Genomic DNA, 15082 nt, shown 5'->3' with positions numbered 1-15082 from the left:
AGCAAGTGTGGGCATACTAAAAATGAGATTTGACATGAAGAAGTGACCTACAGACAGGTTATTTACCTGGCTTGGCTGTAAATTCTGTAGAATAGGCAGCAGCATCTGGTGTTGCACCAGCTGTGGCGGCAGTGAAATATAAAGAAAATCATGATGTGGTTGTTAAAATGAACATTGCTTAATCTGCATAGGAACACCTGATTTCCTCTGCTTGCAACACTTGCTAAACATATGAATCAGTCTGTACAAGAAAGCAGACCAAGATGGATGCCCTAGGGTGAAACTACTTATACTAATGATGTCTTTGTCCTATAAAAGAAGACTTGTCTCCACCAAAATCTAATTCAGACAAAGTACAGGCACAGAATGAGAGTGAGGTGAGGTGTATTCATATTTTTATTAGCTTTCTATATGAAAGAACTACCAAAGTTGGGTATACAGCCTCCTTGGATCTAAACTTATTAGTATATCAAAATTTAATTCGTATAACTGCTCCATTTTAATCTTTATTAATTAAATGGTCCTATTATTTAAGGGAATGCTCTCGATGTTTGTCCTCTGATACAGTTCATCATAATTTTATCATATCAAACTATCATTTTGCTCTCCCTTAAATACTTTTTTTTTTCTTTTCTGTTCCAGAGTCTCTCAGGAAATATCCACCAGTACCATTTCTGAACAGAGAATGCAACCAAGACTACAAGATTCCCGACAGTGATGTCATTCTGGAAAAAGGAACTCCAGTAGCGCTGTCTGTGCTGGGCCTACACTATGAACCCAAATATTTCCCTGACCCTGATCGTTTTGATCCTGAGAGGTTCTCCGAAGAAGCCAAAGCTAGGCGACACCCCTATGTCTACCTGCCTTTTGGAGAGGGACCACGCATTTGCATTGGTAAGTAGTAAAGATAAAAAACTCTGTGAGTGTAAGTCTGATGTTGAGGCCTGCACACATTACAAATCAAGGCCACTACTTCATTTCTTTCTAGTACATTCCATGAGTCTGATGAGTCTAAGAACAGTGGCACTGTGGTTGCTTCCTACCTATTCAGTCATTCTCTCTCACTGAATTGTGCAGGAGTGTAAGGCTAGTTGTAAAGTTCAGTGTACAATCTTGGTGTCATAAAGTATCACTATCAGGGCAAAAATAACCAGTTATCAGGATCAGAAAGGTCTAAAGAAAACTGTGTTTTGTGAAACTGTGGAGGGTGTGAGACATAAATGGAGTGATGCAGTGTATACGACTGCAAATATTCTCAATATGAGGAAGATGCTCTAGCCCATGCTTCAAATGGAAAACACACAAAGTTTTTCATTGCAAACAAAATGGTTGTGTCCTTATATATTCCACCTCCACCATGTATAAAAATGTGGTCTGTCAAAAGAATACATGACTCAGAGCAGAACTACTGTTGTTTCAGCCAAAAACAAACTACTCATGATTCTTTTGGTCATGGCATCTTGTATTTATGAGCTGGTAGTGTATTGTACTGATTATCATTCATTTTTGTAACCTTTTCAATGAGGACTGCAAGTTTATTTTAGTGCTTAACGACCATTTAGAGAATATGTTTGTACAGAGACGTTCATAAATGTATAATATATACACACACACACACAAAATCACACACAAAAATAATACCCATAAATACACATACATATATAAATTTAATATGTTGTTGTTGTGGTCTTCAGTCCTGAGACTGGTTTGATGCAGCTCTCCATGCTACTCTATCCTGTGCAAGCTTCTTCATCTCCCAGTACCTACTGCAACCTACATCCTTCTGAATCTGCTTCGTGTATTCATCTATTGGTCTCCCTCTATGATTTTTATCCTCTACGCTGGCCTCCAATACTAAACTGGTGATCCCTTGATGCCTCAGAACATGTCCTACCAACCGATCCCTTCTTCTAGTCAAGTTGTTCCACTAACTTCTCTTCTCCCCAATCCTATTCAACACCTCCTCATTAGTTATGTGATCTACCCATCTAATCTTCAGCATTCTTCTGTAGCACCACATTTCGAAAGCTTCTATTCTCTTCTTGTCTAATTTATTTATCATCCATGTTTCAGTTTCATACATGGCTACACTCCATACAAATACTTTCAGAAACGACTTCCTGACACTTAAATCTATACTCGATGTTAACAAATTTCTCTTCTTCAGAAACACTTTCCTTCCCATTGCCAGTCTACATTTTATATCCTCTCTACTTCAACCACCATCAGTTATTTTGCTTCCCAAATAGCAAAACTCCTTTACTACTTTAAGTGTCTCATTTCCTAATCTAATACCCTCAGCATCACCCGACTTAATTCGACTACATTCCATTATCCTCGTTTTGCTTTTGTTGATGTTCATCTTATATCCTACTTTCAAGACACTATCCATTCCATTCAACTGCTCTTCCAAGTCCTTTGCTGTCTCTGACAGAATTACAATGTCATCGGTGAACCTCAAAGTTTTTATTTCTTCTCCATGAATTTTAATACCTACTCCGAATTTTTCTTTTGTTTCCTTCACTGCTTGCTCAGTATACAGATTGAATAACATCAGGGAGAGGCTACAACCCTGTCTCACTCCCTTCCCAACCACTGCTTCCCTTTCATGCCCCTCGACTCTTATAACTGCCAATTAGTTTCTATACAAATTGTAAATAGCCTTTCGCTTCCTGTATTTTACCCCTGCCACCTTCAGAATTTGAAAGAGAGTATTCCAGTCAACATTGTCAAAAGCTTTCTCTAAGTCAACAAATGCTAGAAATGTAGGTTTGCCTTTCCTTAATCAAGCTTCTAAGATAAGTCGTAGGGTCAGTATTGTCTCACGTGTTCCAATATTTCCACGGAATCCAAACTGATCTTCCCCTAAGTAGGCTTCTACTAGTTTTTCCATTCATCTGTAAAGAATTCGCATTAGTATTTTGCAGCCGTGACTTATTAAACTGATAGTTCGGTAATTTTCACACCTGTCAACACCTGCTTACTTTGGGATTGGAATTATTATATTATTTAATGTACATGTATGCATTGGTGGAACAGAACATGAAAAAGGACATCTTGTCTGAGAAGTACAATTTTCAGTACAAGCAAAATGTTTGATAATGTTTAAAACATCTATTTTCATTTTTTGTATAGTACAGTAATTTACATCATTCTGTCCAATTTGAAACTTGTTTGAATCCAAAAGGACTCAATAATACAATTAAAAGCAATCAATATTAGTCTTCTGAAAACAGACCTCTCATCATTATGGAGAAAAAACATTGGCCTGACAAAAAGCCTCTTTTCTAAATCTTCAGCTGCATATGCACTGCTTCACAGAATAGCACCTTCTTAATTTTGAAGCATTTTAAGGACTTCAAATTAGCTTTGTGTAAAATAAGAGCATTTTGTGAATAAAACAACACCAAACAAGAGAAGTGGTCCATTTTTATATGAGAACTGTAAATGCCTACAAATGCTACCAGTTTGCAGTTGACAGACCTAAAGCAACAGCTGACAGTTGTCATTACTGTAGCGATGTAAGCCTACACCTACAACACATGTTAATCCTGCTGGTTCTGCTGGAAATTAAAATGGTGAAGATGCTGTGAACAGATGTTGTTCCAATGGTCGTCAGCCTCAAGACTGATGTGATGCAGCTCTCCATGCTACTCTATTCTGTGTGAGTCCTTCATCTCTGAATATTCTGAATCTGCTTAATGTATTCATCTCTTGTTCTCCCCCTATGATTTTTACCCTCCATGCTTCCCTCCAATACTAAGTTGGTGGTGATCCCTTGATGTCTCGGAATGTGTCCTATCAATCAGTCCCTTTCTCTAGTCAGGTTGTGCCACAAATTTCTTTTCTCTCCAATTCCATGCTGTACCTCCTCTTAGTTGCATGATCAACCCAACTTACCTTCAACATTCTTCGCACCACATTTCAAAAGGCTCTATTCTCTTCTTGTGTTAATTTTGTGTGTGTGTGTGTGTGTGTGTGTGTGTTTGTGTGTGTGTTAACAAATTTCTCTTCTTCAGAAATACTTTGTTTGCCATAACCATACCAGCCCTCTCTACTTCGGACAGCATCAGTTATTTCACTGCCCAAAGATCAAAATTCTTCTACTACTTTAAGTGCCTTGTTTCCTAGTCACATGGTTTAATTTGACTACATTGCATTAACCTTGTTTTAGTTTTGTTTACGTTCATCTTACATTCCCCTTTCAAGACACTGCCCATTCCATTCAACTGTTCCTCCAAGTCTTTTGCTGTCTCTTGCAAAATTACAATACCATTTGAGACCTCAAAGTTTTTAGTTTTTCTTCCTGGACTTTAATTCCTACTCCCAATTTTTATTTGGTTTCCTTTACTGTTCATTCACTGCACAGGTTGAATAACACTGAGGGTAGGCTACAGCCCTGTCTGACTCCATTCTCAACCACTGGTTTCTTTTCATGCCTTTCAACTCTCATAACTGCAGTCTGGTTTCTGCAGAAATTGTACATAGAGTTTCACTCCCTGTATTTTACCCCAGCCATCTTCAGAATTTCAAAGAGAGTATTCCAGTCAGCATTGTCGAAAGCTTTCTCCAAGTGTACAAATGATATATGTGTAGGTTTGCTTTCCATAAACTATCTTCTAAGAGAATTCTTAGGGTCAGTATTATCTTGCATATATCCAAATTCATCTTCCCCAAGATCAGCTTCTACCAGTGTCCCCATTCTTCTATAAAGAATTAATGTTAGCATTTTGTAACCATGGCCTATTAAACTGATAGTGTGGTAATATTCACACCTGTCAGTGCCTGATATCTTTGGAATTGGAATTATTATATTCTTCTTGAAGTCTGAGGGTATGTTGCCTGTCTCTTATATCTTGCAAACCAGATCACCCTCCAAAGGTTATCAGTAGTTCCAACAGAATGTCATCTAGTCCCGGGCCTTGTTGTGAATTGGGCCTTTCAGTACTCTGTGAAATTCTTCTTGCAGTATCATATCTCCTACCTCATCTTCATCTAGGTCCTCTTCCATTTCCATAACATTGCCTTCTAGTACATCTCCTTTGTAAAGACATTCTACATACTTCTTCCACCTTTCTACTTTTCCTCCTTTGCTTAGGACAGGTTTTCCACCTCAGCTATAGTTATTTATACAGATGGTTAATTTTCCTGTAGGTGGCATCTATCTTTCCCCTACAGATTTATCCTTCTAAATTCTTTGGAATTGGAATTATTATATTTTTCTTGAAGTCTTAGGGTATGTTGCTTGTCATATATCTCTAGCCATTCCTGCTTAGCCATTTTGCACTTCCTGTTAATCTCATTTCTTAGACGTTTGTAATTCCTTTTGTCTGCTTCATGTACTGCATTTTTATATTTTCTCAACTCATCAATTAAATTCAATACATCTTGTGTTTCCCAACAAGGAGAATTCATTGAATTCAAAGAGCAACTAAAATTTTATCTTCTGGATAACCACTCCTATTCTTTAGAGGAATTTTTTGGCAGTGTGTGACACTTTGTGTTGCGTTTGATTTTACACATTACTCTGCAAACTTAATCTGAAGCACTGATATATAACTTCTTGATAGAATGCCATATGTATCAATTAGACTGTAATCCTTGTATTTTGTTTATATGACTATTAATACTACAGTCATCTGGCTTATAACTGTAGCAGTTGGACCTGACTTTTCTTGTACCTGTCTACGCATGATTGAGATTGTAAGCTGTATGAATTATGACCATTTACAATTGGTTATTACTGAAATCATCTGGCATGTTCTACATCCTAGTGATATATTTGTGTGATGGATCTATGGAAACTAAAAATAAATAAAATAGGTAAATAGATGATAAGGGATCTCAACTCAATCTATTCTGCATGACAGAGCTTGGTGATATGCAACATATGTAAAACCTTAGTTGCTTTATATTCTTGGAGGTATGTATTGTCTATGCAACCAACTAAAGGCAGTTTTGTTTGTTGTCATATGTGTAACAAAGGAAACATGTATTACAGACCACTGATGATTCTTCCCAAATAAATGAAGCAAAAGGCATATGACAATAAATAAACTACCGTTAATTGGTTGCATAGATGGTACATACCTCCCAAGAGTTAATGCGTCTTCTTTACAGTAAGTAGCAATCCATATTTTCCTATATTGCTGATACTCCTACCTAGAGTTTGAAAACTTACCTACCTTCTCCTACGTAAAACTGTCATGGCAGGCATGTTATCTTATCCTTTACTTCAAGTCTGATGGTGGAAGGTTGGTTGCATAGGCCAGTAGTGGATCAGCCCACTACCAGAGAACTGGGATCTGACCTCCCTTCACACTCTATTAATCTGTAGCAATCTTGGAAAGGCATCTGTCACAGCACATACCTGAAGCCATATCCTGCAGCCACTGAAGACATGTAGCTGGACTGTACATGGCATATTTCACCGACATTTCTCAATTAACATGAGTATAGTTTCTCAATTCACTGAGAAACCTCTGATACACATATTACATTGTTGGTTGGGCATATTAATGTTGAGGTCATGATATTGGCCTGTTGTCCCACAATTGTCACCTGCATTTCTTCAAATGAAGCGACATTTTTGTTTGTTACTCAGGCTCAAAACATTTGGAAATTGAAAGTTGATAGCCCTGGTCTCTGTGCTATGGGAGTTGGTATTGTCATTAAAAGAAACACTAGAAGTTTCCTGCAATAGCATATTGAACAAGATCTATCTGATATATATATATATATATATATATATATATATATATATATATATATAATGGAAGGAAACATTCCACGTGGGAAAAATTTTTTCCCCCTAAGGTAAGTCTTTCCGCTCCCGGGATTGGAATGACTCCTTACCCTCTCCTTTAAAACCCACTTCCTTTCGTCTTCCCCTCTCCTTACCTCTTTCCTGATGAGGCAACAGTTTGTTGCGAAAGCTGAATTTTGTGTGTGTGTTTGTGTTTGTTTGTGTGTCTATCGACCTGCCAGCACTTTTGTTCGGTAAGTCACCTATATATATATATATATATATATATATATATATATATATATATATATATATATATATATATATATATACACACAAAATTCAAGCTTTCGCAACAAACTGTTGTCTCATCAGGAAAGAGGGAAGGAGAGGGAAACACGAAAGGATGTGGGTTTTAAGGGAGAGGGTAAGGAGTCATTCCAATCCCGGGAGCGGGGGGGACATGTCTGCTTGTGACTGTATATGTGTGGATGGATATGTGTGTGTGTGCGAGTGTATACCCGTCCTTTTTTCCCCCCAAGGTAAGTCTTTCCGCTCCCGGGATTGGAATGACTCCTTACCCTCTCCCTTAAAACCCACATCCTTTCGTCTTTCCCTCTCCTTCCCTCTTTCCTGATGAGACAACAGTTTGTTGCGAAAGCTTGAATTTTGTGTATATGTTTGTGTTTGTTTGTGTGTCTGTCGACCTGCCAGCACTTTCATTTGGTAAGTCACATCATCTTTGTTTTTAGATATACATTTCCTACGTGAAATGTTTCCCTCTATTATAACTATATATATATATATATATATATATATATATATATATATATATATATATATATACTATTAAAGGGAGAGTTTGATGACATAATAAAGAGAGGCATTGTCTCCCTGATGAAGAGGTGCAGTATATGTTGATTCAGCATATCATGATCATGCTTCATACTTAAGATTTCTATACATGTTTCAGGTATGAGGATGGGCCTGCTGCAAACCAAAGTGGGTCTTGTGAACTTACTGTCAAAGTACAGTGTGCAGCCTACACAGAAGACAGTAGCAAAACTTGATTTCCATCCTAGGTCCTCAATCCTCATGACCAAAAGTGGAATCCACATTCAGTTTGTAAAGCGTTCCTAGGAGGACAACACTGAAGAACAATATCATGTCAAAATTCACCCATTTTAGTGTTGTTTATATATGTAAGCACTATGATTCATAGATAGTCCTTACACAGTGGCTTTACTGTATGGAAGACTATTGTGCACAGTTGTGTTGCCCCCAATCTTCAGTATTGTACTTTTAACGGCACATATTATGTTTATGTACTTAATATAAATAAACACAGTTTCTTTATTTCAGTCATAACTACTTATTTACTTAAAGAAAATTATTATTGCAACTGTTCTTTGTAAGATTCCAAAAAAGGGCAATCACAGCAGCCACTATCAGGTGCTGCCATTGAATAGCAACTTTAAACAACTGTCTCCAGGTTGACTGTCCTATCTGACAGATACCGACAGCAGTGCTTTCTCTTTTGTTTATTCAATGTGATTAATTAATGGTGTGCTTCCGGGTGTTCTGATGAATTTTTCTCTCTTTTTGCTTAAAAGCATACCAATCACCAGTTGCAATGTTGAGGTGCTGCTATGGTACACAAATGGTACATCAGTTGAACACAGGTCTATGCTTTTGTAAAAGAACATTTTGATGTAATTTTATGAGATAGATATTTACAGAAATGAAATTATTTGAATAATGGAGCTATTTGCTAAAAAGAACTATGGTGACAAAGCATGAAGTTAGTAGTTTGATAGTTCCAAGAATTAGTAATGTTTCTGATGTTCTCAATACCATTCATGTATGACTGTCATATTAATAATATTAAAAATATATTGATATGTTGTGTCTTATAATTTATTTCAAAAAATTTGCTGCTGCTTTCAAAATACATTTTACTGTGGAATGGCAAATGGTGTCTTCACCATCAGGGTCTATACGATGAAATTACAACAAATAAACAAACTTTATCATGGTTTGTGGACACAGCAGTGCTTGGAAACAGACAAAATCTGGCATGTGCCTGGATGGCAGTGGAAAACTATGTAAAAATTGCACTCAAGTCTGCCAGTGTACAATGCATCATGCAGATTCTACCTTCTCTTTCCTTCTCATTCCATCTGGTAATTCACCCTTGACAAGGGTTCTGGGTGACTTTTCTGAACACTCTCCACATCCTAAAACTCATCAGTCCTTTTCCTTCACTCCTCATCCTTCCCCTTCAACCCTTCTACCAGAAGAAGGAGCCACTGGCTCTGAAAATTAGCAAATTTCAGCACCTATTTATACATGAGTTCTCCTGTCATCACTGGATCATTAGATTGTTTATTGATCCAGTTACTTATAGATTCTACTTTACAGTTATTCACCTTCTTGTATTGCAAGTTAGTGCATTTTGTATTTAGCAACATAAAGGGTAGGATCTTACACCACTTTCAAAATAAAACAATACATATAATTAAATATTCATTCATCAGATTACATCTTGTTATTGCAGAAGATTAGATTAAACTGAATACTTGTTTTCGAATAACATATAACATTTTCAACCTTGGACGGAGGAAGTCATCTAATATTTGGGCATGGTCATCAGTAATTAATGTTACTTACTGCCATAGAAACCTCCAAAACATATAGCTCAATGATGCCAAAATGAAGCCATGCAGCCCCACACAGTCATACATCCACAGTGCATGAGTTTCTTATGCAGTTGACAAGGATTACCTTCTGTGTGGTTCTTGACGTTTTTGCATTTTACTGAATATTCTATGAGGTTTTGGGATTGCAGCCAGATCATGATGACTTCTTGCCAAAATATTTTGGCTCACAACCATTCAGCCATCTTTTCAGGTGTCCTTGGTGTCCAGTGGCAGATACCTGAAGATGGCTGAATGGTTGCAACCAAAGTATTGTGGCAAAAAGTCAACGTGATCTGCCTGTGGATTACTTCATTGAGTGGTGTCTAGCAACCATAGTTCTGTTTATGTACACCATAATCTAGATTAAAATGAGCCTCACCCAACGTTAGAGTGTTTTTTTACATGTGTGGCTTGCCTTCAAAAAGTTCCAAGAAGCACAATGTGAAGGCTCATCAGGCAACTTTATTTTGTTTCTTTAGTTTCTGTACAACCTGCAATTTGCTTGAGTGAAACTGCATGTTATCATGTGTTAAGTGAAACAGGGAATGATCTGATGCTGTTAACAGCACCAAGTGATGTCTTATAGCAGAACAGTGAGGTCTTCATATGAGTGCTTCATATGCTGCCCCTCCACTTCCTCCGCAGTCTGCTGCATCCTTTGCTGCCCTGGGATATTCTTTTCTGCACAAGATGCAGTAATCCTGAATTGTTGGACCAACCATACAATCATTTTTAATCATGTCTTTTCAACCTCAGATGGGGATTATAGAGTTGTTGAACAGTGAAGGGAGACTTGTTATTTTTTAAATACATCAATGGCAAATGCCTGATGTCCAGAATCCCACAAGCCCATAATCAAAAATGGCCATTATTCCTTATTGTAGCAGATGTATACTAATGTATTCTAGCAGACAAAACAGTAATGACATATTATGTGACTCAAATCTGCTATTCATTCTGTCTCACCATGTACTACTGATGTCCCTTTATCACCTAGACTCAAATGAACTTGTTGCAAGGTTTTTGGAACTCTTCAACATTGGAATAATATGTGAAATATTGAAATGAAATTTTAATTCTATTTGCTCTAAATCTTTTTGAAATTGCAGCTAATATTAATTTCATCAGATCCAACAATGTGGTAGAATTCTTACAGGGGAATGGAAGACCAAGGGGACAGATGGTAATGCTTCCTGTTGAAAGTAAGATCCAGAATAACAGTTGAATGAAATGAAATTCCACTTGACATAGATTTGGGATTAAGGTAAAGTAAAGCAAAAGTGAAATATGTAAACAGGTGTAGAAATTAAACCAGTGATTGCACGGTAGCAGAAGAATTTAAATACCTGCATCAAGAAAAAAAGGTTGACATAAAAGGCAGAACAGATGGAAAAAAACCTGGTGACTGTTAGTGTGGCACTGATTTTAAAAGCTCATGAAGACAACTCCATTATGATCATGCATGATGAGGGTTAGTAAAAGTCAGAAGATCTCAAAATATAAAATGTATGGCTATGAAACAAGATCAAACCACAAAATTTGAGAGAAGAATACGAAATTTGTACAAAAAATTTAACTTTTATTACCAGATGTGATTAGCAGATCAGTAGATCCATGAGTTTCAGAGCTTAGGTCACTCTAAAATCCACACCTTCTTCTCTGCCATAAGATCAATTGACAATACAAGGAGATATCGGGCTGCAAAGTCCCTTATTACTTAACATGATATTTGATCAAATTACATATTTCAAGCATTTCACTTGTCATGCTGCACAGAGCAAATGCAAACGTGATGATGATGATGATGTTTGGTTTGTGGGGCACTCAACTTTGGCTACCCCATGGGGCCCCAGCCTTTGCAGCATCTTTTCACTTCCATGTTGCATGTCTATCCTCTTGCTATTCGCCCCCCCCCCCCCACTCCCCCCCTCGTACCTTGGGTTTGCATTGTCTGTAGCTGACATAATAACAGTCCCACCACTGTTTTTCATTTTCATTCCCTTTTCCTTTCTTCGTTCACCTTCTCCTATCCTTCCTCCACATTGGCGTACGTGGCTCCTCTTTTCCTTCTTCATCCCTGTGCACTCCTGAAGTCTGGCCCACGTGTCTGATGCATAACAGGTGACTGGGTAACACTTAATTCCCAGCCCCAGGTCAACAGGCAAGGTTCGCACGTACCCTCTGGTACAGACCAGGCCCAGGGAGCTGCTACCTCCCCAAATTGCCAATTGGTCCCTCTGTCAGTTGTTCGGGGGGGCATGAACTGAGGTGTGAACAATCACCTAAGGTGGGTGCACCCCCTTGTGAAGGGGGCCCCAATGGGAAGGAGCACACCCTCGGAGGCACTGGCGAATTTTCTTGCAATGAGCCAATCATCTTCACAGTTAACATCTACAAACTGTAAACAGAAAGAGGCTCACAGTTCAAAGACCCTGCCAGCTGCATCATGGTTCCTCTTGGTTTCATGTATTGAAAATGAACAGTCTCTCACAAAAGTAAATCTGTTTATTATTCAAAAGGTGTTGATGCAATTGCAGGCACTGTGAAATGCGGCTCTGGTTTATAGAATGGCATTTTGCTTTTGGGGACTACTTCTGACTCTCAAGCACAACCAATGCTTGCCACTTTGCTTCTCCACAATTATCCTGTCTGTGCCAAAGCCCATAAAACTCTGTACTCTTCCCATTGCGTTATTTACACTAGGCTGCTTGATGGTCTGACTGAGGCCAAAATCCAAACATATCTCTCTGATCAGGGTGTCATTGCCATCCATCTGGTGATGAAAAAGGTAAATGCATCCTTAGTGCCCACACACTCTCTTTTTCTCATCTTTGATAGAGTGGTGCTTCCATCCAAGGTCAAAGCAGGCTATAAAGTTATCACAGTCCGACCGCACATTTCGAACCTAATGCACAGCTACCACTGTCATCGTTTCAACCACACTCGAATGTCTTGTCAGCACCTGGCCAAATGTGTAACCTGTGGTAGGAATGCATACAAGAGTGATCGTCTGCCTCCTTCTGCCTGCTGTAGCAACTGCAATGGCTACAATGCCACCACCTCTCGAGATTTACCCATGTATCCCAATGAGGGAGCTCTACAGGAGATCTGGGTAAAGGAAAAAGTTCCTTATTCGGTCACTCGAAAGTTCTTCACTAGTCAGAAACCCTGCGTTCTACCATCTGGCACTTATAGTACTGTTCTTGTTACATCTCACTCCATGAAGGACACGGCCATGCAGATATGCAACCTCAAATTCAGCTCTGACATCGTGAAATCGTGCAGTGTCATGAAAGCATCACTGTCCCCTCATTCAGCTGTGCAACAAGACATCAAAACCGGCAAGCCGGAAAGGACAGAAGAAATACTCCCGTAAGGACCTCCTGCATCCCTCCAGCCAGCCAACACCTGAGTCTTCCTCTGCTAACCAGAAAGGCTCAAAGAAGTCCAACAAAGGCAAAAGGTCTTCTTCTCCTTCACTGACTCGAAGATCCTCTTCGATGGTGTCACTATGTGATACCTTTGCCTGGCAGGCCTCCGTGTCGCCAGTGCACAACACCAACCATTTTTCTGTGTTGAAATCCGCAAGCCAACAGCACAAGAAAGCCAACACTTCTGTGGACCTCATGACGCAGGATCCTCCTTCCTCTGTGCCCTGTAGCAGCGAGTCTTCGCGAACACGTCTGATCCTCTTACGCTACCTCAGTACTGTCCAACTTCTGGCATCTGTTTGGCCACTGGTGCCTGTTACCTAGCCTGGTTGAGAGTCTGTATGCAGAAACTGCTGAACTACCACTGTCCTACTGCCATGACTTTCTTCTCAGCGGGTATGCATCCCATTTGTCTGTCATGCATAGCCACCCATCCTATGTCCCCTTCTTTGATGACTCTGATCACCAGTATGGGGCACATCCCTCTTCTCTGTTACCTCCTGGAGTTCACTTTCGGGTCTTGCTCTGGCAGCTTAACATCACACTACATATCCGCCCCCGGTAGCCGAGTGGAAGACCACGATGCATATATTTGCGCAGTTAACCTTGGTAGACAGCAGGTATGGTAGACGGAGGGGTAATTGGAAGATGAACATCTCCCACCTGCGAGATACAGAATGCCGACACATGATGGAGGACACGTGGCATGGCTGCCTCCGTCGACAAAATTATTTCAGTTCCGTCCCGCAGTGGTGGATCGAGTGTGCAAAGCCAGTTTTACAGAGGACGTTAATAGGTTACGGGAAGGAGGTTTCTCAATGGCAGCGCATGACCACTGAGTTTTACTTTACGGCTCTCCGGGAACTGTTAGCTCAACCACCTACACCAGAACGCCAGACAGCCGTCCTCTGAGTTAAAGCAAAGCTGGTACAACTTGCGATGCAGAGGATGGCAGGTACGATGATACACGAGTTTAATACATGAGATTGATCTCGGCGATGGCCGTCGTTTTACAACACAAAGGGACATAGCACAGGCGTTCATGGATCATTTTAGCAGATTCTATGCGAGCAACAGGGAGGGTCAGAGGGACCTGGGAAACGTCCTGGAAGAGATCCCAGACGCAATGAGTGTGAACGGGGAAGCGGACGGGTTATTTGAAATTACGTGTGAAGAGCTGGAGGAAACGATTACACGAGGTGCTTGCAACAAGTCCCCAGGTCCAGATGGATTCCCGTTGGAATTTTACCATACCTTTGTGACCCTTATGACACCGATGTGGCTATGAGCTTCTGTGGCAAGAAGTACCGGTTCACATTCAATTTACGGAAGGGCTCATGATACTGATACCGAATCCCCGTGGTGGCAAACGGCCTAGTGATTATCGCCCCTTGACTCTCCTTAATAGTGACTACAAGATCTTCATGCGCATCCTGGGAAGTCATATCAAAAAGTCGCTGGAGAATCGAATACATACCGATCAGACTTGTCTTGGCAGCATCAGTAATATCCACACAGCCTTGGGAGACTATCGTGACGTTGTCGCCCTCATGGCTGCATGCCGCCTCCGGGGGGCAATGGTTGCAGTAGATTTTGATCATGCTTTCGATCATGTGGATCATGTGTACCTCGCGGCGGTGATGAACAGGATGGGTGTTTCACCATTATTGACCAATGCTGTGATGTGGCTGTTGCACGGCGCCAGATCAGCGATGGTGGTCAATGTAGGGAGAACTGAGTATTTTAAGATCTTAATATCAGTGAGACAGGGTTGCCCCTTGTCGATCCTCCTTTATGCAATCGCCTTAGAACCATGCCTCACAGGCCTTCGCCGCCGTCTTACCGGGATCTCCCTACGGCATTTATCATTCAAATGCAGAGCATACGCGGATGATATTGTGTTCCTCGTAGAGAATGAGGGGGAGACTCAAACAGCACTGGATTGACTACAGACGTATGGGATGGCAGCTGGAAGTGTGGTCAACTACCGAAAATCACACTTCATGTATGTGGGATGTGGACTAGAACCAGGAACGGAAGGACCCTTACCTGTGGTGGAAACCCTCCGCTGTTTGGGTATCACCTTTCATAAAGAGACAGCGAGAATGGCTGCGGACAACTGCCGAAGACTGTTACTCAGAATCTGCATGACAGTACGACTAAACGCCCTACGGTTAATGGATATGCTGCAGCGAGTGTTACTCATC

General features: G+C 40.1%; 1 protein-coding gene across 1 annotated transcript in view; it reads left to right on the top strand.

Annotated features, from left to right (window-relative positions):
• LOC124798199 (cytochrome P450 6k1-like) overlaps positions 1 to 8106 on the top strand; it is a 67497-nt gene extending 59391 nt beyond the window's left edge. Inside the window, exons 7-8 of the mRNA XM_047261500.1 lie at positions 643 to 894; positions 7719 to 8106. Coding sequence (XP_047117456.1) covers positions 643 to 894; positions 7719 to 7885 — 419 coding nt within the window. The 3' untranslated portion in view covers positions 7886 to 8106. The remainder of the gene's footprint in view (positions 1 to 642; positions 895 to 7718) is intronic.
• Positions 8107 to 15082: the final 6976 nt, after the last annotated feature.

Source organism: Schistocerca piceifrons, chromosome 5, assembly GCF_021461385.2.
Source record: "Schistocerca piceifrons isolate TAMUIC-IGC-003096 chromosome 5, iqSchPice1.1, whole genome shotgun sequence".
NCBI classification, from domain to species: domain Eukaryota; kingdom Metazoa; phylum Arthropoda; class Insecta; order Orthoptera; family Acrididae; genus Schistocerca; species Schistocerca piceifrons.
This window is presented reverse-complemented; position numbering and strand designations above follow the sequence as displayed.